Genomic DNA, 25,663 nt, shown 5'->3' with positions numbered 1-25,663 from the left:
ATCTCTGGTCTCAGCCAGCGATTACCGTTTATACTGTGATTTCCCCGCCTTTGTTGTGGCTAGAGGAGGCCATGTGATGACTCAGTTCTGGTTTTTGATAGCCACCCTTTCTCAGGATTTTCCTTTCCTGAGAAAATGGAACAGACATGGCTGGTATAGACACACCTTCCTCTCATCTTCCTGCCTTGAATGTACATGAGATATCTGATACGGCAGCAACCTATATATATGGGTGTGTGTGTGTATGTTGTGTTAGGTGCCATTGAGTCGGCTCTGACTCGAGTCGTCTCTGACTCATAGTGACTGTATGTACAACAAAATGAGACATAGCCTGAACCTGCGCCATCCTCATGATCATTGTTATTCTTGAGCCCATTGTTGTAGCCACTGTGCCAACCCATCTCACTGAGGGTTTTCCTCTCATTCACTGACCCTTATATGTTGTTTGTTAGGTGCGGTCGAGTTGATTCTGACTTAGAGCGACCCCATGTAACAGAGTAGAACTGCCCCATAGGGTTTTCTTGGCTGTAACCTCTGTGGAAGCACATTGCCACATTTTTCTCCTGTGGAGCAGTTAGGTGGATCAGAACCGCCAACCTTTCAGTTAGCAGCTCAGTGCTTATCTGTTGCTGCCACCAGGGCTCACTTGCCTTCTCTATTGCTCAATCAATTTGTTGTAAGATAACAAGCATTAGTACAATATGCTAAGCATGGCAGAGCGGAAAGAGCTGGAGTTCCTGATGTCTTTTAAACAGCTAAGACTATACCAGCAGCCGTTCTAGCCTTTCTATAGAAGAAGCATAAACCTTTATTTATTTGTTCATTCATTAATTCATTTATTTATTTTGACATTATCTGAATGATTTATTTGGGGGTATTTATTAATAGCTATGTGCAAAAAATGTGCAAAAGGAAACCCTGGTGGCATAGTGGTTAAGAGCTATGGCTGCTAATCAAAAGGTCAGCAGTTCGAATTCACCAGGTGCTCTTTGGAAACCCTATGGGACAGCTCTGCTCTATCTTATAGGGTTGGTATGAGTCGGAATCACTTGACAGCAATGGGTTTGTTTGTTAGTTTTTTGGTTTTATGTGCAAAAATCTACTAGGAACTACTAATTAGATAGGAGTAGATCCATATATTTGGTAAATAAATACCAAATCCCCAAAAAACCTTTAGGGATTGGTATTGGTTAAGAGCATGAGATTTGGAATCAAACAAAGGTGGGTTCAGAGTTTAGTTCTATACCTTACTTGGCTGTATATGGGGAGGTTCATTTCTTTTTTTTTTCTTTTTCATAAACCTCTTAATATAAGCCATTTTTACTTGAAGCTAAATGTATTCCTAGCATATACAGAATTATAATGGAAGACAGAGTGAATTAACTAGGAGGTGTGGTTGAGGGCACAACAGTGCTACATTGGTTAGGGGTAATCTGGGAAGGTGCCTCTGATAATGTAGCATTGAGCTGAGAGCTGCACGATGAGAGGGAGCCAGCAAGGTGTAGGATGCATATGTGAGTTTGAGATAGCACCAGAACCCTCTTGGACAAGGCTTAGAGGTGGAGAAGAGATAGTTGGGGGAATTGTGTTCTGTTCCATATGGATTTCTAAGCTTGTGGGTTCCATATGGCCTTGGAGAGCAAGGGGAACCATAAGTGATCAGAGCAGGAGGCCCTGGGAGATTCTGATCTGCTTGTGGGTAGAGATCTTGGAGAATTCAGGCTAAAACAGTGTGGATGACCTATGACTCACGTCTGGCACATTGCCTGTTACCAAGAAACTGTTATCACTGGAGAGTTTTTGTGGGAAAAGGAGAAGTAGAACTGACCAGGAACTGACAAGGCCAGGAGTTCTCTGGCCTCAGGACAGAGTAATTTTTTTTCATATTGTCCTTTTGAGACTAGGCCATGGTCACGGGTCTTTGAGACCTGCCTGGCTCTGTCTGTCCAGTTGAAGAGCTTTCCTCTAACTTATGCATTCTCCTAAGCATGTGGTTTTGTTTGGCAGAAAAATAACCAGAACAGCTTCTACCATTTATTGAGTGTTTACCATGAGCCACAGGTCCCTAGGTGGCCCAAATGGTTTGTGCTTGACTACTCACTAAAGGTTGTTGGCTTGAACCCACCCAGCCATACTGAGGAAGAAAGCCCTGGCAATCTGCTTCAGTAAAGATTGATGTTGTTGTTAGTTGTCCTTGGGTTGATTCTGACTCATGGTGAGCACGCGTGAGCAGAGTGGAACTGCTCTGTAGAGTTTTCAAGGCTGTAACCTTTCAGAAGCAGATCGCCAGGTCTGTCTTCTGAGATACCTCTGGGGGTTTGGAGGGAGGCGTTCAAACCTACAGCCTTTCAGCTAGTAGTCGAGCAGTTAGCCATTTGTGCCACTGACAGACTCCTTCCATAAAGATTACAGCTAAGAAAACCCTGCGGAACTATTTTACTCTATAACACGCGGGGTTGTCTTGAGTTGAAATTGAACTAACAGCAGTGGGTTTGGTTTTGGTTTACCATGAGCCAGGCGTTGTACTAAAAATATTACAAACATTATTTAATTAAACGCTATATCAACCCGTGGAGCTGCGTATTACTGATAAGAAAGGTGAAGTCTTAGAAGAGTAATTTTCTTGAGGTCATATAGCTAGTAGGTAAGCAGGCCTTTATCAGCATGTCAAAAAGACTCCTGAGACTAGGCTCCCTAGAATGTGCTAGGTTTTGGAAGCATTTTAGTGACCTAGAGCTGAATGTTTGAAAATATCCTGAGTCATTTTTGTATGCCTCCTCTCCCCTTTTTCTTTCTTTCTTTATGTGTGTATATGGTGTGTGTTAATATCCATGAAACTAAAACCATGATTTACTTCATTTGTTTTTTACCTACTATAATGGGAGAAAAGCAGTCTGACAACATACGGCATTTTTTTTTTTTTTGAGAGCCAAGTTTTTTATTTCTTCATTTCTTGCTTTTGAAATATTCCTCAATGACATCCTTGGCCCGATGGCCTGAGGTGCTTTGGCATAGCCCTTAACAACCACACAGCTGCAACCAGCCACCTCATGGGGTTTCCCCCTCTCTGACATACATAAGTTCGTCACAGCTGGATGCAAGCGCACAAAGATGGGCTTGATGCTTATCTAAGGCTTTGGCAGCTTTACAAATTTCCCGTGCTAGGCCATCATGGACACGGATGGTCTTCAGCACCTCTTGTAAAGCAGTGTTAACGCCCATTACACCTCTAGCAGCAGTGCCTTCCTCAGCCATGGCGGTAGGTTATTGGTGGAGCTGAATCCTGAACACACCCAGGCCTCCGCCTCCACACAACGTGGTGGCGATAGGGAAAGAGGGCATATGACATTTGAATTTCTGAACAAATTTGGACTGCAAGAGGGTGAAATGACTATAGCAGGGTTACTTAAGTAGACCTGGCACAGTGCAGTCCTAAATGAAACATAGTCTCTTTCACTTATAAAATTTGATATAGAGGGCTGTCTCATTAGGGGGAGAGTGATTGGGAGTATGTAGTAAGGTGTATATAAGTTTATATGTGAGAGACTGAATTGATTTGTAAACTTTCATTTAAGCACGATAAAAATTATTTTAAAAATTTTATATAGAAATTGCTCAAATCTGTGAGCAATGTGTCAGTGTGCTGAGGCACATTAGCTAGATGGCATAATTCACTCTTCTCAGTAACTCTGTAAGATAGGGGATGGTTCTCCATTTTACAGATGGGAGCACTGAGGCTGATAGAGGTGAACTTGCCCAAAGTGATGATGGAGCTCACTTGAGTCCTCTTTCACCTGCACAGCACTACCTGATTTTTAAATAGAGCCAAATTGGTACTTCCCTGATTTTTGGATGGGAGGGTTTTAACTGCCCTACCCTGCATTTATTGTGCAGTTTTGTTTTTTTTTTTAATAAACTAATGAAATTAATATAAAAATGTAGGAACATTTACTTCAGGACAACCCTCTAATTTAAGTTTTTATAGGCCGGTACAGCTTTTCTCCCTTTCCCCGCCCCCTCCATAAACAAAGAAAACATGTTCATGCAGGTAATAACTGATTCGTTGCATGCTGAGTAAAAGGTGAAAGTGTCCCATCACAGCTCCCGTTCTGGCCTTTTCACCCAGTCTCTTCCCTTTCTAGAGAAGTTACTATTAACAGTTTGGTATGTGTTCTTCTAAACCTGTGTGGGTGGGTGTGATACATAAAAATAAAGCATTTTCCTTTTAAACCAATGAGTTCATATTGTACATTCTTGTTCAGCAACTCATTTAGCTAAAACTGTGATTCTTTTTGATGTTACATTGCATCTCGTTATGTACTGTAATTGATTTAGCCATTTTTGTGTGGGTTCATATTTGAGCTGTTACCAGCTTTCTTAAAATTACAAATAATGTTTAATTGCACGTACTTGTATAAAAAAAAAAAACTTGTATACATGTGAGTAAATCTTTAAGAAAAGTATTTAAAAAAAGATTTGAAGTAGAATTGCTGAATTGAATCATATACTAATTTCCTTTCTTAGAGGTGGTTTAAGATAATTTTCTGACTGCCACAGGCCTCCATTCTAACTTGTTTTTCTCTGACTTGTATGTCTACTCGATACAACTGTAAAAAGCATATACATCAGCACCCTAAACACCTTTCGGGGAAGGTCCCTGGATGGCACAAACAGTTTGTGCTTGGCTGGTAACCCAGCAGCACCGTGGAGGAAACAGGCTTAGTGATACACTTCCCTAAACGTTACAGCCAAGAAAACCTTATGGAGCAGCTCTACTCTGTAATACATGGGGTCTCCATAAATTGCAAAAACACCAAAAGCAAAAATAACTGGGTGAGACTGAACACACCCTTAAGGGGCTGAATTTGGTCTTTCCTGTGAGTCATCACTGAGAGAATAGTCAGTGTTCTGGAGAAGCAGCCACCCTGCCCTTACCTTGAAGGAAACGGTTGTGCCTCTCGGCAAAGTTAGCTTTTGGTTTCCACAGATCCCTGCTGTGCCCATGGGCCAGAACCCTCAGGGGCCATGATGTCTTTCACTTCGTCACCCACCTACCAGGAACCCCGTGGTGCTCCTGAGTGGTGAGACACAGGGGTTCAGCTTACTCTTCCAGTCTTGGCCTTGTCAGTAACTAGGACCCTTTTCCACACAGATATGTGTGATTTGCTTCTCAAGTACTTGAAATATTTGCTCAGATATTGTATTCTTGGTGAGTCCTTCCCGGACCACCCTTTATAAAAGTGCAACACCCTACCTTGTTTCTTCTCTGGCACTCTATTTGTTTTTGTAGTTGCCATCGAGTCAGCTCCAACTCATGTGTCTCCATGTGTACAGAGTAGAACTGCTATGTATGGTTTTCAAGGCTTTGACCTTTCAGAAGCAGATCGTCAGGCCTGTCTTTTGGGGCACCTCTGGATGGGTTCAAACCATCAGCCTTTCAGCTCAAGATCTTAACCATTTGCACCATCCAGGGATTATCTTTTCCTACCTAATATCTGTACATTTTACCTATTGGTTCCTTTCATTGCTTACTCCTATATCGCACAAGCTCTGTGAAGGCAGGGGGCTGTTTTCTTCAGTGTTTTATTCTCAGTGTTTGTACTACAAACTGGCTTAGAGTAGCTGCTCAGGAAATATTTATTGGCTACGTGAAAGAACAAACCAGTGAACTCAGGGCCACCCTCCCAGGTTGGTGCCCCTCAGCAGCCCAACAGCCTACCTCCTCTCTCACTGCTGTTTTCACCTCCCATCAACCAGTCCTAGTACGAGAACTCTTTTGGGTTGCAAATTAGGCATCTTCATTGAGATGGTAGATGGCCATGTAGGTGCTGCTCTCAGAGGCTTTTCAGAAGTGTAATGCAGTGTAATGAGGAATAATGCTAACGCAAATCACTTACTGTGTGCCAACATTGCAGAGTGAGGAGAGAAGAAGAAAAAGAAAGTGAGAGAAGAGAGTGCCAGCAACCCAGGTAGATGGGGGTGTGGACTGTGTTGAAGAATTTAGGTAACTTGCCTAGGGCCACTGTACCTGGCTGGAGGAGTGTCTGACCCCAAAGCATGTTTGACACTGAAAAATCTAGAGCTCTGCTTTGTTGTTAGGTACCAGTTCAATTGATTTTTGATGCATAGTGACCCCATATGACAGAGTAGCATTACCCCCATAGGATTTTCTAGGTTTTAATCTTTACAGAGCTGCTGGATGGGTTTGAACCGTGAACCTTTTGATTAGAAGCTGAGCGTGCTTATTGGTTTTGCTGCCAGGGCTCCTGTAGAGCTCTGCTAGTGTGAGTTTAAATAGAATGTTTGTAACATAGATGTTGCATTCTTTTGGAGAAGGAGATGGAATGACAAATGGTATCTACTAGTGTGGAAACATTGTAGTCAGCGAGTCAGCCATTTTAATTTAATGAAAGGGGAAATAAAAGACCTTATCAGAAGTCAGAGCTGAAGGACTCTATTCTGTGTTGCAGCCTTAGCCAAAAGTGTAACACTTGAGCCACTTATACACAGCAACCTCAAACCAAACCCACTGCTGTTGAGTCGATTCCAACTCATACCGACCCTGTAAGGACAGAGTAGAACCACCCCATAGGGTTTCCAAGGCTTTAATCTTTACAGAAGCAGAATGCCATATCCTTCTCCCATGGAGCCGCTGGTGGGTTCGAACCACCGACCTTTTGGCTGACAGACGAACGCTTTAACCACTGTGCCACCAGGGCTCCTTTTTATACAGAGGGCAAGTTAAAACTATTACAGATTTAATATGTTTCCATTTGTGTCAAATAGTTTGTTAAATCTGTACTAAGATAATTTAGTAACATGCCCTTGCCCTAAGGATGTTTGGAAAAAAAAAAGAAACTATTTAAAACTATTTAAAGAAGTTGAGATAAGTACAGTCAATTTCCAAATATATACAAGAGGGGGAAAAGGAAACAGCTGTTGATAGTGTTAGTGATATAGAGGCAGGTTGTTTCTAGAGATACACAAGATAGTACCAAGGCCCTCTGCCCAGACTGGATAACTTTCGTTGTTGTTGTTGTTTTAATCCAGTCCTGTTTTGAGAGGATGCTCAAGCATTGCTTTTTGAGACTCAGCACCTTTTCAAGTGAAGTAAGATCTTAAAATTGATTAATTAAGATCCTTTTTTTTTTTTAAAGAACTGTTATGTGAGGATCAACCATTGGTTTCCTTTCCCTTGCATACTTATCACTTTTACCTGTGCACCACTTGATTCTAGTGAGAATGCTGACACAACCAGTGAGTCTCAGTTTTCTTATCTATAAAATGGGGTATTCACATCTACTTTGCAAGTGTATTGTAATGTTTATGTGCAATGTCAGTTTTCAAAGGGCTTAACACAGTGCTTGGCACAAGGGAAATGTTATTGCCCTGCCTCCTCATGACAAGCTTGTGTGCTTTTTTTTCTTGCTGAAATTTTGAGTAGCAGCCTCAAAATTAAAAGTGCAATTAGCCTTTGATGTATGCTGACCTGTTTGTTCTTGCAACTTGGGAAATATTGACGAAGCATTTTCTGCTTTAAATTAGGACTTTGAACTCTGTCTCCAATAAGGTTTCTTACAGGGCAGTCAAGGATCCCTGGTGGCACAATGGTTAAGCGCTAGTCTGTGAACCAAAGGCTGTGGTTCAAATCCACCAGTGGCTCCACAGGAGAAAGACGTTAGTGATCTGCTCTTTTAAAGATTACAGCCCAGGAAACCCCGTGGGGCAGTTCTGCTCTGTCCTATTCATTTGCTGTGAGTTGAAGTCCGCTTGATGGTACACAACAACAACAGATGTCACACCTGTGAATTTACGTATGGGCTGATGCTCACAAGCTGCTGTTTCTCTTTCAGATGAACAGACTTGCCACTTCCCACTGATTGGCAGCAATGGCGTTTACTGAAAGAGTCAGCAGCAGCGGCAACAGGTAAGAACGGAACCCATTATTCAAAGACGCAGCAGTATTTAATTTTTGCATCTACTTTTCAAAGAATAAGCTTGGTCCTTTCCTTTTTGTAACTTATGAACTCCGTGGTACAGGAAAATATTTGAAAATGTCAGCTTTCACTACATGAAGTCAAACTTGTAAGAGTAGCTATGGATTTCCTTTAAACCTAGTCATTTCTGAGTCTCTTAACTCACATCTTTAAAGATGCTTTTAAGATACTGGCCCGTTTTGCACTGATTTGGGAAAATGAGCATGTATTCAGACTGTGCTGACACAAATTTCATGATGAAATCCACTTCATTATAAGAGCCTTGAGCTAGAAAATTCTGTCTTATTTATATTTTACGTCTTCCACACCTCTCCCTCCGACTCTGCACACACAGTTCTTTGCCTTCTTGCATATTACTAAGTGATCAATGTTGATTGAAGGAAGCATATTAAGATTTGGAAGCAGCTTTTAAGAATAACTCCTTTGACATACAGAAGGAATTTTTAATATCACTGCTCAGTTTTATCTATAATATTAGCTATTCAAAATATTAAAATATGAGAAATATAGATGAAAACTTACCTAATATTTATTAAGTAACAGTGTAGGCAATGGTGCATATCATTCTGGACTGTCTTGGACACTTTCCTACTTCCTGCCCCTTTCTGATTCATTTAGCAAACTCTTCTTCAATTCCAGGTGGTCCTGGTGGGACTGCTGTTAAACTTGGTGCACTCAACTCCCCCACCAGGGAGAAAGTATGTGACCCAGGCAGCCTCAATCATCATTCTGCTAGAGCCTTGGGGGAAAACAGTTGTCATTTGTCTTAACGTTTGTTCATGATGATTGGCTGCGCATAAGGTTTTTTTCTTCCTAAATTTTATTTATTTTATTGTTGTTATTGAGAAAATACACAGCAAAATATACACCATTTCAACAGTTTCTACGTGTACAATTTAGTGACATTGATTACATTCTTTGAGTTGTACGACCATTCTCACCTTCCTTTTCTGAGTAGTTCCTCCTTCATTAGTGTAAACTCACTGCCCGGTAAGGTTCCTATCTAATCTCTCAAGTTGCTGTTGCCGCTTTGATCCCATATAGATGGTTCTTAAAAGAGCATAATGCTTAAGGCAGGCATTTTTTACTAGTTAAGCTAAACAATTGCTCGATTTTCCGATGACTTCAGGGGATATTTTTGGTTTAAGGTTTTTTTTTTTTAATTTTATTGTGCTTTAAGTGAAAGTTTACAAATCAAGTCAGTCACACAAAAACCCATATACACCTTGCTACACGCTCCCACTTACTCTCCCCCTAATAAGACAGTCTGCTCTCTCCCTCCACTCTCTTTTCGTGTCCTTTTCGCCAGCTTCTAACCCCCTCCACCCTCTCATCTCCCCTCCAGGCAGAGGATGCCAACATAGTCTCAAGTGTCCACCTGATCCAAGAAGCTCACTCCTCACCAGCGTCCCTCTGCAACCCATTGTCCAGTCCAATCCATGTCTGAAGAGTTGGCTTTGGGAATGGTTCCTGTCCTGGGCCAACAGACGTTCTGGGGACCATGACCATTGGGGTCCTTCCAGTCTCAGTCATACCATTAAGTCTAGTCTTATGAGAATTTGGGATCTGCACCCCACTGCTCTCCTGCTCCCTCAGGGGCTCTCTGTTGTGTTCCTTGTCAGGGCCATCATCGGTTGTAGCCGGGCACCATCTAGTTCTTCTGGTCTCAGGATGATATAGTCTCTGGTTCATGTGGCCCTTTCTGTCTCTTGGGCTCGTAATTGCCTTGTGTCCTTGGTGTTCTTCATTCTGCTTTGATCCAGGTGGGTTGAGACCAATTGATGCATCTTAGATGGCTGCTTGCTAGCGTTTAAGACCCCAGACGCCACTCTTCAAAGTGAGATGCAGAATGTTTTTTTTAATAGATTTTATTATGCCAATTGACTTCGATGTCCCCTGAAACCATGGTTCCCAAACCCCTGCCCTTGCTATGCTGGCCTTCGAAGCATTCAGTTTATTCAGGAAACTGCTTTGCTTTTGGTTTAGTCTAATTGTGCTGACCTCCCCTGTACTGTGTGCTGTCTTTCCCTTCACCTAAAGTAGTTCTTATCTACTATTAGTGAATACCCCTCTCCCACCCTTCCTGCCTCCCCCCTCTCATAACCACAAAAGAATGTTTTCTTCTCAATTTAAACTATTTCTCAAGTTCTTATAATAGTGGTATTATACAATATTTGTCCTTTTGCAACTGACTAATTTCACTCAGCGTAATGCCTTCCAGGTTCCTCCATGTTATGAAATGTTTCACAGATTCCTAACTGTTCTTTATCAATGCATAGTATTCCATTGTGTGAATATACCATAATTATCCATTCATCCGTTGATGGGCACCTTCGTTGCTTCCATCTTTTTGCTATTGTGAACAGTGCTGCAATAAACATGGGTGTGCATGTATCTGTTCGTGTAAAGGCTCTTATTTCTCTAAGATATATTCCAAGGAGTGGGATTGCTGGATCATATGGTAGTTCTATGTATAGCTTTTTAAGGAAGCGCCAAATCGATTTCCAAAGTGGTTGTACCATTTGACGTTCCCACCAGCAGTGTAGAAGTGTTCTAATCTCTCCACAGCCTCTCCAACATTTATTATTTTTTGGATTAATGCCAGCCTTGTTGGAATGAGATGAAATCTCACTATAGTTTTGATCTGCATTTCTCTAATGGCTAATGATCGTGAACATTTCCTCATGTGTCTGTTAGCTACCTGAATGTCTTCTTTAGTGAAGCGTCTATTCGTATCTTTTGCCCATTTGGTTTAAGGTTTAAAGATTATCTCAGGGCCATAGTTTCAGAGGTTTATCCACCCTCCATAGCTCCAGAAAGTCTAGAGTCCATGGGAATTTGAAATTCTGTTCTGCATTTTACCCCCTTTGCTCAGGATTCTTCCATGGAATCTTTGATCAAAATGTTCAGTAATGGTAGCCAGGCACCATCCAGTTCTTCTGGTCTCATGGCAGAGGAGGCAGTTGTTTATGGAGGTAATTAGCCACACATTCCATATCTTCCTCCTGTTCCTGACTCCTCTTCTTCATCTGTTTCTCCAGGTGAATAGAGACCAATTGTACTTTGGATGGCTGCTTGCAGACTTTTAAGGCCCCAGGCACTACACAATGAACTAGGAGTTAGAACAGAAGCACTGAGCACGATACTAGATACTAGGCCAATTAACTGCAATATCCCTTGAAACCATGACCCTAAACCTCCAAACCAAGGAACCAAATCCCATGAGGTGTTTGGTTGTACACGAGCAGCCTCAGCAGTTACTTTTTTTTTTTTTGTCACTGTTATAAATATACCTATTCTACAACTTTTGCCAACGCAGCTTTTTACAGATGTACAACTTATTGACAGCAATTACAATACTTGGCTGTGCATCCCTACCCTTAAGCAATGTGATTTTTCCATCACTATTAATCCTCCTTTTACCCCTCCTTCCTGCCCCTCATAACCACTGATAAGCTTTAGTCTGTACACCTGTGCCTTTTCTTGTCTTTTTTTTAAGTAAGGTCACACAATATTTGTCCTTTTGTGATTGGCTTATTTCGCTCAGCATAATGTCTTGAAGCTCCATCCATACTGTAGCATGTATCAAGACTTCACTTCTCCTACTGGCTGAGTAATACTCCGCTGTATGTATGTACTACATCTTGTTTATCCATCCATCTGTTGATGGGCATTTAGGTTGCTTCCACCTTTGGGCTATTGTGAGTAGTGCTGCAGTGAACATTGGTGTACAAGTCTCTTGTAAACTCTGCTTTCAATTTTTTGGGGTATATACCTAGAAGTGGAACTGCTGGGTCATATGGTAGTTTTTTGAGGAACTGCCACACTGTTTTCCACGATAGCTGTACAATTTTACATTTCTACCAGCAATGGATAAGGGTTCCAATTCCCTGCATTCTCGCCAACATTTATTATTTTCTGTTTGTTTTCTTGTTATCTTAGCTATCCTAGCGGGAGGGGAGTCTGGTTGTGCAGTGGTTAAGTGTTTGGCTGTTAACCAAAAGGCCAGCAGTTCGAATCCAACAGTTGCACCTTGGAAACTCTATGGGATACTTTTGCTCTATCCTGTATGGTCGTTAGGAGTCAGAATTGACTTGACGGCAGTAGGTTTTTTTTTTTTTTTTAATCCCAGTGAGAGTGAAATGGTATCTCACTGTGGTCTATTTACATCTCTGTAATGTCTAATGGCATAGTGGATAAGTGCTACAGCTGCTAACCAACAGGTCAGCAGTTTGAATCTGCCAGGCATTCCTTGGAAACTATCGGGCCGCTATGAGTTGGAATCGACTTGACGGCAGTGGGTTTGGGTTTTTTTGAATGGCTAATCATACTGAGCATCTTTTCATGTGTTAGATGGCCATTTGAATGTCCTCTTTGGTGAAATGTCTATTCAAGTCCTTTGCCCATTTTATGATTGGGTTGTCTTTTTGTTGCTAAGTTGTTGAAGTTTTACATATCTTTTGGTTTTCAGATTCTTCTCAGATATATGGTGTCCAAAGATAATCTCCCAGTTGGTAGCTTGTCTTTTTACTTTTTTGGTAAAGTCTTTTGATGAACAGAAGTTTTCAATTTTATGAGGCTCCATGTATTTATTTTGCTTTTAGCTATTTGTGCTTTTGTGCACATAAGTTTTTAATTTTTATGTAATTAAATGTCTTGTCCTTTGAATTCTGGTTTTGATTCTGCTTAGAAAGGTCTTTTCTACTCCAAGGTTGTGAAAATAATGTCATATGTTCTTGCTGGCATTTGCATGTTTTCATTTTTTTGCTTTTAAATCAGAATTTGTAAGCTGGTAGCCTGTGGGAGAGATCTGGTCAACAGATGGATTTTGTTTGGTCTCCTGAAAAAAAAATTACCTGCCAATATTTTAAAAATAAGATCTAGATTTCCATCTTCTCTTGAAAGTTTTAAGATTTAACAGTACTGGGTTTGCATTGGAGCACTGGTGGTATAGTGGTTAAGAACTAGGCTGCTAACCAGAAAATTGGCAGTTCGAATCCAGCAGCTGGTCCTTGGAAACCCTATGGGGCAGTTCTACCCATTCCTATAGGGTCGCTGTGAGTTGGAATTGACTTGATTGCAGCGGGTTTGGTTTGGGTTTAGTTTGGGCTTGCATTGCCATCTAGCAACCCTCAGATGGAATTGAATAGCCACTAGTTCCTTTAGGCAGGACATGTACTTTTTAATTCAGAATTTACCAACTGGTGTACATGCCATCAGTACGTTTCAGGTGTGCCAAGATGTTGATTTCCCTTCAGCCTGCAGGTCAACCATACTCATGCCTGTTTTCTTCCTGCAGACATCTGCATTGTTGGTCTGCCCTGGGGTTGTATTGTTGGGTGCCATGGAGTCAATTCTGACTCATAGTGACCCTGTATGATAGAGTAAAACTGCACCACAGGGTTTCCTAGGCTGTATAAAAAAATAAAAATAAATTTTTTTTTTTTTTTTTTTTTTAATCTTTATGGGGTTGGAAACCCTGGTGGCATAGTGGTTAAGTGCTACGGTTGCTACCAAAGGGTCGGCAGTTCAAATGCATCAGGCGCTCCTTGGAAGCTCTATGGGACAGTTCTACTCTGTCCTTTAGGGTCACTATGAGTCGGAATTGACTCGATGGCAACAGGTAGTCTTTATGGGAGCAGATTCCCAGGTCCTTCTGTCATAGAGCCGCTGGATTATTCAAACTGCCAACCTTTTCGTTAGCAAGCACCTTGATGTGAAAAAAAAAAAAAGTTTGGGAAGCACTGATGCTTTCTGGTTCACTACAGCTCCCAAATCACCCAATTTATTAGTAAGCTGCTTGGCTCTCTTAACTTCCAACCTAGTTGTAGATCTTTGACTTTTTAGTTCTTTGAGCCACCTGTAGTTAGTTTTAGTATAAAGTCTGTGTTGTAAATTTCCATTATAACAAGTAAGTTAAAAAGTGGAGCATGTTAGGAAGCCTTTTTTTTTTTTTTTAAGAAAAAGGCTAGCCAATTGTTTCAACATCACTTATTAAATTATACATCTTTTCTCCACTAATTTGAATGTTATGTCTAAATTCTGGCACATTTTTGGGTCTGTCGTTGGACTTTCTTATTCCATTGATTTTCTCTTGATAGTACCATACTGCTTCACTGTATGTTTATTATATGTTTTAATATTCAGGCAGATTCTTACTACTTTTTATTTTCAGAATTTTCATAACTATTCACATCTGATTATATTTTCAGGTGTACTCTGAAACCATTAGTCAAGTTCTAGAGAAGTTTTGGCTGGCATCTTGACTGAGGTCCCTTTGAATTGATCATTAGGAACAGTTGACAGCTATAGAATGTTAAAATTGGGTCTTCTTACAGAAGAATCTAGATAATCAGATTGGTGAAAATTTAAGGGGAGAAGAGATTTTAAATTTCAGTTTTAAGATTTTTGGGAAGTAATAGGTTCTCAAAAATTCCTTGTTATTGACATTAAATCAAGTGTAATTTCTGATGTTGTTGTTGTGTGCTATCTAGTTGATTCTGACTCATAAACCAAAAAAAAAGCCCAGTGCCCTTGAGTCGATGCCGACTCATAAACCAAAAAAAAAAAAAAAGCCCAGTGCCATTGAGTCAATTCCGACTCATAGACCAAAAAAAAAAACACCCCAGTGCTGTCGAGTCAATTCCAACTCATAGCAACCCTGCAGGACAGAGTAGAACTGCCCTATAGAGTTTCCAAGGAGCGCCTGGTGGATTCGAACTGCTGACCCTTTGGTTAGCAGCTGTAGCACTTAACGACTATGCCACCAGGGACCCTATTATAGGATAGTGTAGAACTGCCTCATAGGGTTTCCAAGGGTCAGCTGGTGGATTTGAACTGCCAGACCTTTTGGTTAGCAGCCTGATCTCTTAACCACTTCACCACCAGGGCTCCAATTTCTGATAGGAGAATCAATTGCAATCATTAACAGTATTATCAGTGCTAAGGTTGAAAGATATTTTATATTCTGTTATTTACAGATGTTTTCTATCATTGCAAATTATTAAATTAAGGTGGTGTTATAAATTGAATTGTGTCCCCAAAAGATGTATGTCAACTTGGCTAGGCCATGATTCCCAGTATTGTGATTGTCTCCCATATTGTGATCTGATGGAATTATCCTAAATGTTGTAAATCCTAACCTCTATGATGTTAATGAGGCAGGATGAGAGGCAGTTATGTTAATGAGGCAGGACTCAGTCCACAGGATTAGTTTGTATCTTGAGTCAATGTCTTGAAATATAGAAGAGAGAAACAGCAGAGAGGAGAGGGACCTCGTACCACCAAGAAAGAAGAGCCAGGAGAAGAGTACTTCCTTTGTACCTGGGGTCCCTGTGCTGAGAAACTCCTAGACCCAGGAGAAGATTGGTGACAAGGACCTTCCCCCCGAACCAACAGAGGAAGAAGGCCTTCCTCTGGAGCCAGTGTCCTGAATTCGAACTTCTAGCCTCCTAAACTATGAGAGAATAAATTTCTGTTTGTTAAAGCCATCCACTTGTGGTATTTCTGTTACAGCAGTACTAGATGACTAAAACAGATGGGTACAATATTCAGACAGTTATAGAGTGGTGTTTCCATTATTTGTGGTACTTATCTTTCCAGCTCCTCACCTCCCTAGTGTGTTCATTTTAATTTTAATTCCTAATACAAGTGGTAAGGTAGGGGAAATCCCAAGTAAAGCTCTATTTTTAATATATACCACAGCTCACTTGTTTAAATGTTTAATCATCATAGTTATTTAATCTTTTAGTAGTCCAGGAAAACATCAAATTTATATGGAACTGGTCCAGGACTAGGATGTATTTGCAAAGGAAATAGATTTGTATTGAATATGCATCTCTAATCATGAAAAATTAAATAGGAATCTAAGTGTGAACCCTTGCTTTGTTCAGAGCTAGCTAGAGTTGTAAGTGTGGATAGACTACTAATGTAATGTGCAAAGACAAATATTTGTTTTAGTTTTTATAAGTAATAGGCTTCTGTGATTTCCAGATTTATCAGCATTAAATATTGAGTCTGAGCTTTTATATTTTCCCTACCTTCCTTCCCCTCCTCCTCCTTTTAGGTTTTTCTGAAAAGTTTTATTGAAATATAACAAACTAAAAAGTGCAGACATTATTAGTACAGTTCCCCTGCATTTTCACAAAGTGAACACACTTGTGTGACAGATCAAGTGATGATAATACCAGCTCTCCAGAAGTGCCCCCCTGTCCCATTTCAGCTACTACCTTCCTCAAAGATAACCACAGCTCTGACTTCTAACACCATGGATTTATTTTGACTGCCTTTGACTTTATTAAAATATAAGCATATAGTATACACTCATGTCTTCAATTCAGTTTTGATTTTGACATTGTTTTTAGTTCTTCTATTAATCTTTGTAATTTTAAATATCTATAGTATATTTTTATAGTGTTTTATATTATGTATTATATTAAAGTAATATTAATTATATATATAATCTATTGAATATTTTTGGTATTTTTTCCATCAACTTTACATCATCTAAGAAAATAATATACTTATCCTTTCTTCCATCTCTTCATCCTTCTCTCCTTCAACTACTAGCCTCCGCTTTCAGTTTTAAATTGTCCACGTTGATAGCACATTTTATTTTACAATTTTATGCTCCCTTGCAAAGCTTCAGCTGTAAATTAATACAGTGAAACCTGTGAAAGCTGGAACCTATGTAATGCAGAAACCTGTTAGAGATGGAAACCCCAAATATTTTCCACAAGTAGAAAACTATAGACAAGTGGTAAAACTGCACCCTGTCAAAGGTAAAAAATTTTTGAGACCCAGAAAAACGAAGCAGTCGTGTCAAGTTCTGGCTCTCACAGGTTTCACTACAGTAAAAGTTGAAAAACCAATAAGCACCATAATTATTTTGTTTGAGAAGCAAAATAGTGCCATCTTCTTGTTGTTAGGTGCCGTTGAATCAGTTCTGACTCAAAGCGACCAACCCTGTATACAACAGAGGGAAACATTGCCTGGTCCTGTGCCATCCTTAAAATTGTTGCTATGTTTGAGGCCATCATTGCAGCCACTCTGTCAATCCATCTGTTCCAGGGCCTTCCTCTTTTTCACTGCCCCTCTACTTTGCTAAGCATGAAGTCCTTCTTGAGGGACTGGTCCCTCCTGATAATTTGTCCAAAGTATGTGAGATGAACTCTCATCATCCTTGCTTCCAAGGAGCACTCTAGTTTTATTTCTTCCACGACAGACTTGTTCATTCTTCTGGCAGTCCATGGTATATTCAGTATTCTTCGCCAACACCATAATTCAAAGACATCAATTCTTCTTTGTTCTTCCTTATTCATTGTCCAGCTTTCACATGCATATGAGGCTAATGAAAATATCATGGCTTGGGACAGGTGCACCTTAGTCTTCAGAGTGACACCTTTGCTTTTTAACACTTTAAAGGAGGTCTTTTGCAGCAGATTTGCCCAGTGCGATGTTTGGTTTCCTGACTGCTGCTTCCGTGGGCGTTGATTGTGGATTCAAGTGAAATGAAATCCTTGACAACATCAGTCTTGTCTCCATTTATCATGATGTTTCTTATTGGTCCAGTTGTGAGGATTTTTGTTTTGTGTTGAGCTGTAGTCCATACTGAAGGCTGTAGTTTTTGATCATCATCAATGAATGCTTCAGGTCTTCTTCCTTTCGGCAAGCAAGGTTGTGCCATCTGCATATCACAGATTGTTAACGCATCTTCCTCAGTCCTGATGCTGAATTCTTCATGTAGTCCAGTTTCTCAGATTATTTGCTCAGCATACAGATTGAATAAGTATGGTGAAAGGATATAACCCTGACGCACACCTTTCTTGGTTTTAAACCATGCAGTATCCCCTTGCTCTGTTTGAATGACAGCCCCTTGGTCTATTTACAGGTTCCACGTGAGTACAATTACGTGTTCTGGAATTCCCGTTCTTCAGAATGTTATCCATAATTCGTTATGATCCACACAATCGAATGCCTTTGTACAGTCAATAAAACACAGATAAACACTTTCTGGTATTCTCTGCTTTCATCCAAGATCCATCTGACATCAACAGTGATACTCCTTGTTCCACATCCTATTCTGAATCTAGCATGAATTTCTGGCATTTCTCTGTCAACGTACTGCTGCAACTGCTTTTGAATGGTCTTCAGCAAAATTTTACTTGTGTGTGATTTAATGACATTGTTCAATAATTTCTGCATTCTGTTGGATCACCTTTCTTTGGAATGGGAACAAATATGCATCTCTTCCACTCAGTTGGCCAGGTAGCTGTCTTCCAAATTTCTTGACATAGATGAATGAGCACTTCCAATGTTACATCTGTTTGTTGAAACATCTCAATTGGTATTCCATCAATTCCTGGAGCCTTGTTTTTTTGCCAGTGCCTTCAGTGCACTTTGGCCTTCTTCCTTTAGCACCATTGGTTCTTGATCATATGCTACCTCCTGAAATGGTTGAATGTTGACCGGTTCTTCTTAGTACAGTGACTCTATTCCTTCCATGTTCTTTTGATGCTTCCTGCATCATTCAGTATCTTACCCATAGAATCCTTCAAAATTGCAACTTGAGGCATGAATTTCTTTTCATTTCTTTCAGTTTGAAAAATGCTGAACATGTTTTTCTCTTTTGGTTTTCTAACTCCAGGTGTTTGCACGTTGTCTTCTTGAGCAGCTCTTTGAAGTCTTCCATTCAGCTCATTTACTTCATCATTACCTTCGTTTGCTTTAGCTACTGTGTGTTCCAGAGCAAGTTTGAGTCTCTTGTGACATCCATTTTGGTGTTTTCTTTCTTTCCTGTCTTTTTAATGACTTTTTGCTTTCTTCATGTATGATGTCCTTCATGTCGTCTCACAACTTGTCTGGTCTTCGGTCATTAGTGTTCAGTTCAGCGCATCAAATGTGTTCTTGAGATGGTCTCTAAATTCAGATACAGTGTACTCAGGGTTGTACTTTGGCTCTCTTGGACTTGTTTTCATTTTCTTCAGCTTCAGGTTGAACTTGCATATGAGTAATTGATGATCTTCTCCACAGTTGGTCCCTTGCCTTGTTCTGACTGATGATATCAAGCTTCTCTACTGTCTTTTTCTACAGATGTAGTTGATTTGATGCTTGTGTATTCCATCTGATGAGGTCCACATGTATAGTTACAGTTTATGTTGTTGAAAAAAGGTATTTCCAATGAATAGATCCTTGGTCTATATCTTTAGCTGGGTAAATTGTTCAAAATGATGCCACATTTTAAATAGCATCATTTTTGAGTGGTGTTTCTATGTTTTCTGGAGTTTCTAATTACTCTTCTTTTTCATTGTTGATAGAGGGACATGCCTTTTGCTATTTCACTAATGTGTTTTCATTCTTACCCTTCTGTACCCATTGCTTAAAATCTCTGATTTTCTTCTTGGAATCCTGAAACTAAAATTATTTTATACAAAGTGTGTTCTAAATACATTCTTCTGAAATTGGACCCAGGTAATTAATTCAGAGAGTAAAACTGGGATACATTCCTGTGAAATTTTTACTTGATGGCAAGGGGGTGGGGGCATGTTAAGATAAAACGTAAGAATGAAAGCAGCTTTATTTTAGGCTACACCATCAGATCAGTGGGACCTGGTTTTTTTGACTCCTGCCATTAAAGGTTGAACACTTCTTATAGAAGGGTTAGGAGATCCGCTGATATGCTTGTTGGCATTTTGTGAGATTTCCGGGATTGAGTTATGTGAACACTGATTCACACTGTAATACTGTACTATTGTCCTGGAAGCTCTTTCCCCAGAAGGGCATGGAATAATGTTTAATTCTCCTAATTGAGGAGAGTTCTCAATTAATGAGGAAACTACAAGGTGTTAAACAGATTAACACCTATTAAATTATGGACAGATTTTCTTTGTGTGAGCAGATCAGGGGCCAAGCTTCCAGATGCTCACACGGGAGATTGATGGCTGCAGGCTGTTTTTCCTAAAATAGCCATTGGCCTGGGCATTGTAAATAATCCACACCTGGAGTTGTGAAATGTGGACCTAGGGAGGGTTCCTGTATTTCCACAGTGAAATAGTTTCAGGCCTGATTTACAAGTGCGGTAATGTTTCTTAAGCAGAAAGCTTGTTTTCCTTTATTTTAGAAAATGGTTTCTGTAATGTGATGGATCACTTTTATATGGCCTTTGCCGCCTTGGCCGTGTAACTCCCACCAAATGATTGCGTGGGACTGTGCATATAAGGTGCCTGTGGCTCACCAAGGGTATTGTCAGCTTGCTAATAAAGCAGATAAGTTGCTTAGCACCCTTGTGGTGGTAAAAAAAAAAAAAAAAAAAAAAAGTAGATAAAGTATATGGAACCCTAACAAAGGGGTTATTTGGTTTTGCTATTCACTAGACTTAAAAGAATTGTACCGTTAGTTCCCTAATAAACCACTTAACTGTAAGAACAGTTCATGAGTTCTGTGAGATACTGCAGTGAATTATGGAACCCAAAGACCAGAGGGCTGAGTACTGGGGGGAGGGGGAGCACTGGGGGGAGGGGGAGTACTGGGGGGAGTACTGAGGGGAAGGGGGAGTAGTTGATGGTGGAGATGATGGAGTGATGCAGCAGCTTGGAAAAATTGGACATTTGGGACATCTGTAACCTCCGCCTCATAGGAACCAGCTTTGTGCTGATCCTTCTAAAAGAAATTATTCATTTAGTTCCTAACTGGTAAATATGCGTCATTGTCAAATGTAGTTTAAGATGATTCATCAGCTCCATGGATTTAGGGGAGATTAGTTTCAGACTTAGCCCAGACCTGAGGAAATCTTTTTCAAAGGTAGTTATTTCCCAGAGAGACAGTTAAATTTTGGGGAAAAAAAGACAAAAATGTTGAGTAATTTTGCCAATATATGTAGCCAGCTAAGTGTGAGACTCAGCAGCCAGAAAGATTGTATTCAGATCTCTGACACTGGTTCCTTGGGCAAATTGCTTAACTTTTAAAGCCTCATTAAAACGGGGATGAGATAATGCATGTAAAGTGCTTATAACAGGCCTGGAACATTATAACTTCTCTATAAATTATTAATTTCACTACTAAGGTGATGATGGTGGGATGGTGGGTTTCAGGGGAGCCAGTGGCTTTTTTAATTCTACTTCAAGAGGAAAGGTTTTGCTTGGAGGAAACTCTTTGGGTTGAAGAGATTTCTTTGTGAGCTGCTTTGGGAAGCGCCCTCATAGGAAGGAGAATGATAGAGAAACAGAACTTTAATAAAGAAACACGGGGAGTGTGTTTATTTGCAGGGTATGTGGATACACTTACAAGGTTTTACTTTGGTCTATTTTACATTTAATATTGGCTGTGGAATTATCCTGAATCACCCACAGAGCATAAGAGAACATTGCTACTTAGTATTTACTGTTCTACCAGTAGTGTACTTATCTTCCCGCCACAAACAACTTTATTGCAGTATAATTTATATACTGTTTTAAGTGTACAATTTAGTGATTTTTAGTAAATTTACTGAGTTGTGCAACAATCACTGGAATCCAATTTTATGTTTCCACCACCTCCAATAGATGATACTACCTGTTTGCAGTTAATGTTTGGTCCCAGTCCCAGCCCCAGGCAACCATTAATCTACTTTCTCCAGTAAGCAAAGGCCTGGAGAAACTAATTGTTGTTAGGTGCCTAGTTGATTACGACTCATAGCGACCCTGTGTACAACAGAACCAAACACTGCCGGGTCCTGTGCCATCCTCAAAGTTGTTGCTGTGTTGGAGCCCATTGTTGCAGCCACTGTGTCAGTCCATCTCCTTGAGGGTCTCCCTCTTTTTCATTGACCCTGTACTTTACCAAGCATGATGTCTTTCTCCAGGGACTGGTCCCTCCAGTAACATGTCCAAAGTATGTGAGATGAAGTCTCCTCGCTTCTAAGGAGCATTCTGGCTGCTGAATACATGAATCAGGCTATAGGGAATGCTGAGGTAACTAGTTTGTGTTTGGTTGGGAAAAGTTTTAATTACTATACTAAATAACATTTAATATGTAAAGCACTGTGAGATTTCATATCTGCTTTTGACCAACAATTTCTGAAGACATAACACCTGCAATACAGACTGCCGCTATTTCTGTTGCCTTAAAAAATTTTTAAAACTTTGGTAGAAGGTGGAATTTTGTATATTTATATAAGTAAAATGTTATTAAATACAGTTAAGTGAATAAACCTGTACCTGTTGCTGTCCAGTTGATTCTGACTCATAGCAACCCTATGCAACAAGGTAGAGCTGACTGCCTTGTATGGTTTCCAAGTCTGTAATCTTTATGAAAGCAAACTGCCACATATTTCTTCCGAGGAGCGGCTGGTGGGTTCGAATCGCCACCCTTGCAGTTAGCAATTAGAAAATATTGAGTAAATGGGTCTTATGAAATCATTGAAGATTTTTTGTTAAGAAGAGTCTAAAGATTAAACAAAAAAGGAAAAAAATCTTGTGCAGCATAGTAGCAGTCAGTAAACAATTAATGTTGACTTCTATGATTAGAGAATTAACTGGTCTAATTTACTTTTTTATCCATCTTCTTGAATGTTGTACTGTAAAAGCTAAAGTTAACCGGAATCCAGAAAATAGTTAATGTATTATTTAAAAAAAAAAAAAAGGCAACTAATATTGGCCATGATATTCTAATTTAGTGTAGGCTTAATTATTGTTCTCTCTTACTACCTTTCTCCTTTCATCATTTTGAAAGAATTTTTTTACCATGAAAATATTTAGAGATTAGTAGAAGTAGAAGCAAAATTAAATGACTTCTCAAATACCCTTTTCCCAAATTCAACATTTCTCAAGATTTGGCCACACCTTGATTATCTATCTGTTTTTCGTTGAAGTATTTTTAAACAAATCCAAGATGTGTGTGTGTGTGTGTGTGTGTGTGTTTAATTCTTGCATACGTTATGTATGTCTCAAAAAATATAGATATTTTCCTATACAATAAAATTAGCATTTGGATTCATCTAATTCATAGCCCATAGCCAAGCTTTCCTTGTTTTAAAATGCCTTTTAAAGTTGTTTACACCCTGATTCAAGAGAACCAAGGTTCATACATTGTATTAAGTTTGTTGTGTCTCAAGTCTGTTTTAATCTAGAGCATTTGCCCTACTTTTTTTGGGCGGGGGAGTGGTTTACTGGTACTAACTGGTTAAAGGAGCCCTGGTGGCACAATGGTTAAGTTCTCATCTGCTAACTGGAAGGTCAGAGGTTCTAATCCATGCAGAGGCTCCGTGGAAGAAAGACCTGACAATCTGTTCCCATAAAGATCACAGCCTAGGAAACCCTATTAGGCAGTTCTGCATGGGGTCACTATGAGTTGGAATCGACTCAATGGCATACAACAATTAACTGGTTGAGGAAGCTTAGTTGTATATTTGTCTGTTTGTTTCCTCTTGGTGTGTTTAACTTGTTCCTGTGTACCAGTGAGAGTCCCTCGGTAGTCAAATGGTTAAAGCGCTTGGCTTCTAACTGAAAGGTTGAAAGTTCCCACTCACCCAGAAACACCTTGGGAGAAAGGCCTGTTTCCAAAAAAATCAACCACTCAAAACCCTGTGGAGCACAGTTCTACTCTGACACATGTGGAGTCACCATGAATCAGAATTGACTCAGTGACAACTGGTTTTTAAAAAATATATACTGGTGGTTTTCAACTGGGGACGATTTTGTACCCCAAGGGACATTTGGCATCGTTGTTGTTAGGTGGCGTTGAGTGGGTTCCAACTCATAGTGACCCTATGCACAACAGAAAGAAACACTTGTGTGGTCCTGCACCATCCTTCGGATCAGTTATGCTTGAGCTCGTTGCTGCAGCATTGTCTGGAGATATTTTTAGTTGTAACAATCTTGTGAGTAGAGGCCAGGGATGTTGCAAAACATCCTACAATTCACAGGAGAGCCCCTCTCCCCTTCACAGACAACAAAGAGTTACCTGGCCCCAAATGCCAATAGCGCTGAGGTTGAGAAACCTGTGGTTCTATCCCGTATATGTTAGCTCTGCAGCCTGATTTACATTCAAGATAAGTCTTTTTGGTATAAGTATTCTAATTGGTCAGGAGTGCTGGTATTGTTCTATGTCTTGATCTGGGTGCTGGTTACATAGTTAATTTTCTTTGTTAAAATTCATATGTGAGTTGTGCACTTTTCTTAAGTAAGTTTTAATTCAAACAGTTTACTTAAAAAAGTTCTGAGTTGTGCTGTATACCTTCCTCTTTCTGACCACCACCTCAGACTTCTTAGATACTTCAAGAAATCTTTAAATCCTCTCGCCCTTTTAAACTTCAGTTCCCCTTTATGTGGAAAGTCGGTAAAGATGGAGGGAAAATGGTCGCCTTGTGACCTAATTATCGGGATAGTTGAGAATATGTTAGGGCCAAGTCAGAGTGTTGGTAGATTCCTGGCTCTGGAGAAAATAGCAGTTGCCCTAAGGGATAGAACACCTAGACAACAAGGAATGGAAGGCCCTTTTTGCTTATGAGTCTGTGAAAGCTTAGAAGAGAGAGAAGGCCCTTTTGGAAGGGAAGGCTTCATGAGACAAGGTCCTTTGATGAGTGGCGGGATTTCGGAAAGGCATACTGGGCTGAAAGAACCAGCAAAGGTAGGGAATGCATTAGGGGTGTGCTGGGATCCCTCTTTTGAGGGATGTCTTAAAGCCAGCTACTCTCCCTGTCTCTGATAAATAATTGGGAGGAAAGGCAATGAATTTTTCCCTAACAGTTGGTTCTTACTGAGGGCCAGAGCTTCGTTTGCAAATGAAAGGACTGCTGTTGGAGTAGTTGAAATCACAAAGGACCCTGACTCTTTTCACATCAAAGTGTAAAAGAATCTCCAGGGGTGATAAATGGGGGCTGCAGGACTCATTACTGGTAAACAAAGCTGAAGGGTGACCTCTAAATTTTTTTTAATTAAAAGAAAACTGGGTTTCCTAGTGGTGAGCATGGGGATGCTCTTAGTTTGAATTTTGACTGCTCACACTGGAGAAGATCTTTGTTAAGGTTATAAGGAGGCAGCCCCTGCCACCCTGGGTTTGCCCTGACTCTCCAATATTGAAAAAATGCTTTATGCCCAGGATGACTTTGCAGCTGTCCTTCTGAGGTTGAGATTTGAAGTGCAGGTGACTCAGCTGCATTTTAACTACGATAAATGGAATGGGGCAGAATTTTAAAATTTTCCTCTGAGACTAAATGAAGGCTTAGAATCCTCCTCTATTCCTTTTCCCACCCAACACCAGGAGGAAAATACCTTTATTACTGTGCAGTAGAAAGAGGTCTGTTTTTAAGTAAATTTCTTACTTAAAAGCCCAAAGGCTATTGTTTTAAAGTGTAAAGTGTAAAGATAGCATTCCTATTATCTGTGCAGTACAGGGCTTTGCATTTGATCAAAACCTTTGACAAAAATTATTATATTTGAACACTTTTTAGGGTTGGAAGTGACACTATTACAAATAATCTAGCATTTTATACAAATTAAGGTTTGGAAACTAGTCTCTGAATTCCAGCCTGAAGGTCCACCTTCAGTAAACTTAAACTCCTTTCCTGTGTATCCAGCTCCCTCTGAAGCTTATCTCTTGTGGTTTTTTCTCTTGGCTCTTTTGTTGTAGTCAGTCCAAGCCCCAACCAATTTTAAACAACTGGAAGTCAGAGACTGCCCTTTGTAACCCGA

The 25,663-nt window shown here is 40.1% G+C and overlaps 1 protein-coding gene and 1 pseudogene across 6 annotated transcripts in view; one reads left to right on the top strand and one right to left on the bottom strand.

Moving 5' to 3' along the window:
- AFF1 (ALF transcription elongation factor 1) overlaps positions 1-25,663 on the top strand; it is a 227,247-nt gene that overhangs the window by 7,616 nt on the left and 193,968 nt on the right. For all 6 annotated transcript variants that reach the window (XM_049885769.1, XM_049885768.1, XM_049885772.1 and 3 more), the window contains exon 2: positions 7,854-7,927. In XM_049885769.1, the coding sequence (XP_049741726.1) occupies positions 7,890-7,927 (38 nt within the window). In that variant the 5' untranslated portion in view covers positions 7,854-7,889. The remainder of the gene's footprint in view (positions 1-7,853; positions 7,928-25,663) is intronic.
- LOC126076991 (40S ribosomal protein S12-like) lies at positions 2,947-3,255 on the bottom strand (annotated as a pseudogene).

Source organism: Elephas maximus, chromosome 5, assembly GCF_024166365.1.
Source record: "Elephas maximus indicus isolate mEleMax1 chromosome 5, mEleMax1 primary haplotype, whole genome shotgun sequence".
Classification (NCBI taxonomy): domain Eukaryota; kingdom Metazoa; phylum Chordata; class Mammalia; order Proboscidea; family Elephantidae; genus Elephas; species Elephas maximus.
This window is presented reverse-complemented; position numbering and strand designations above follow the sequence as displayed.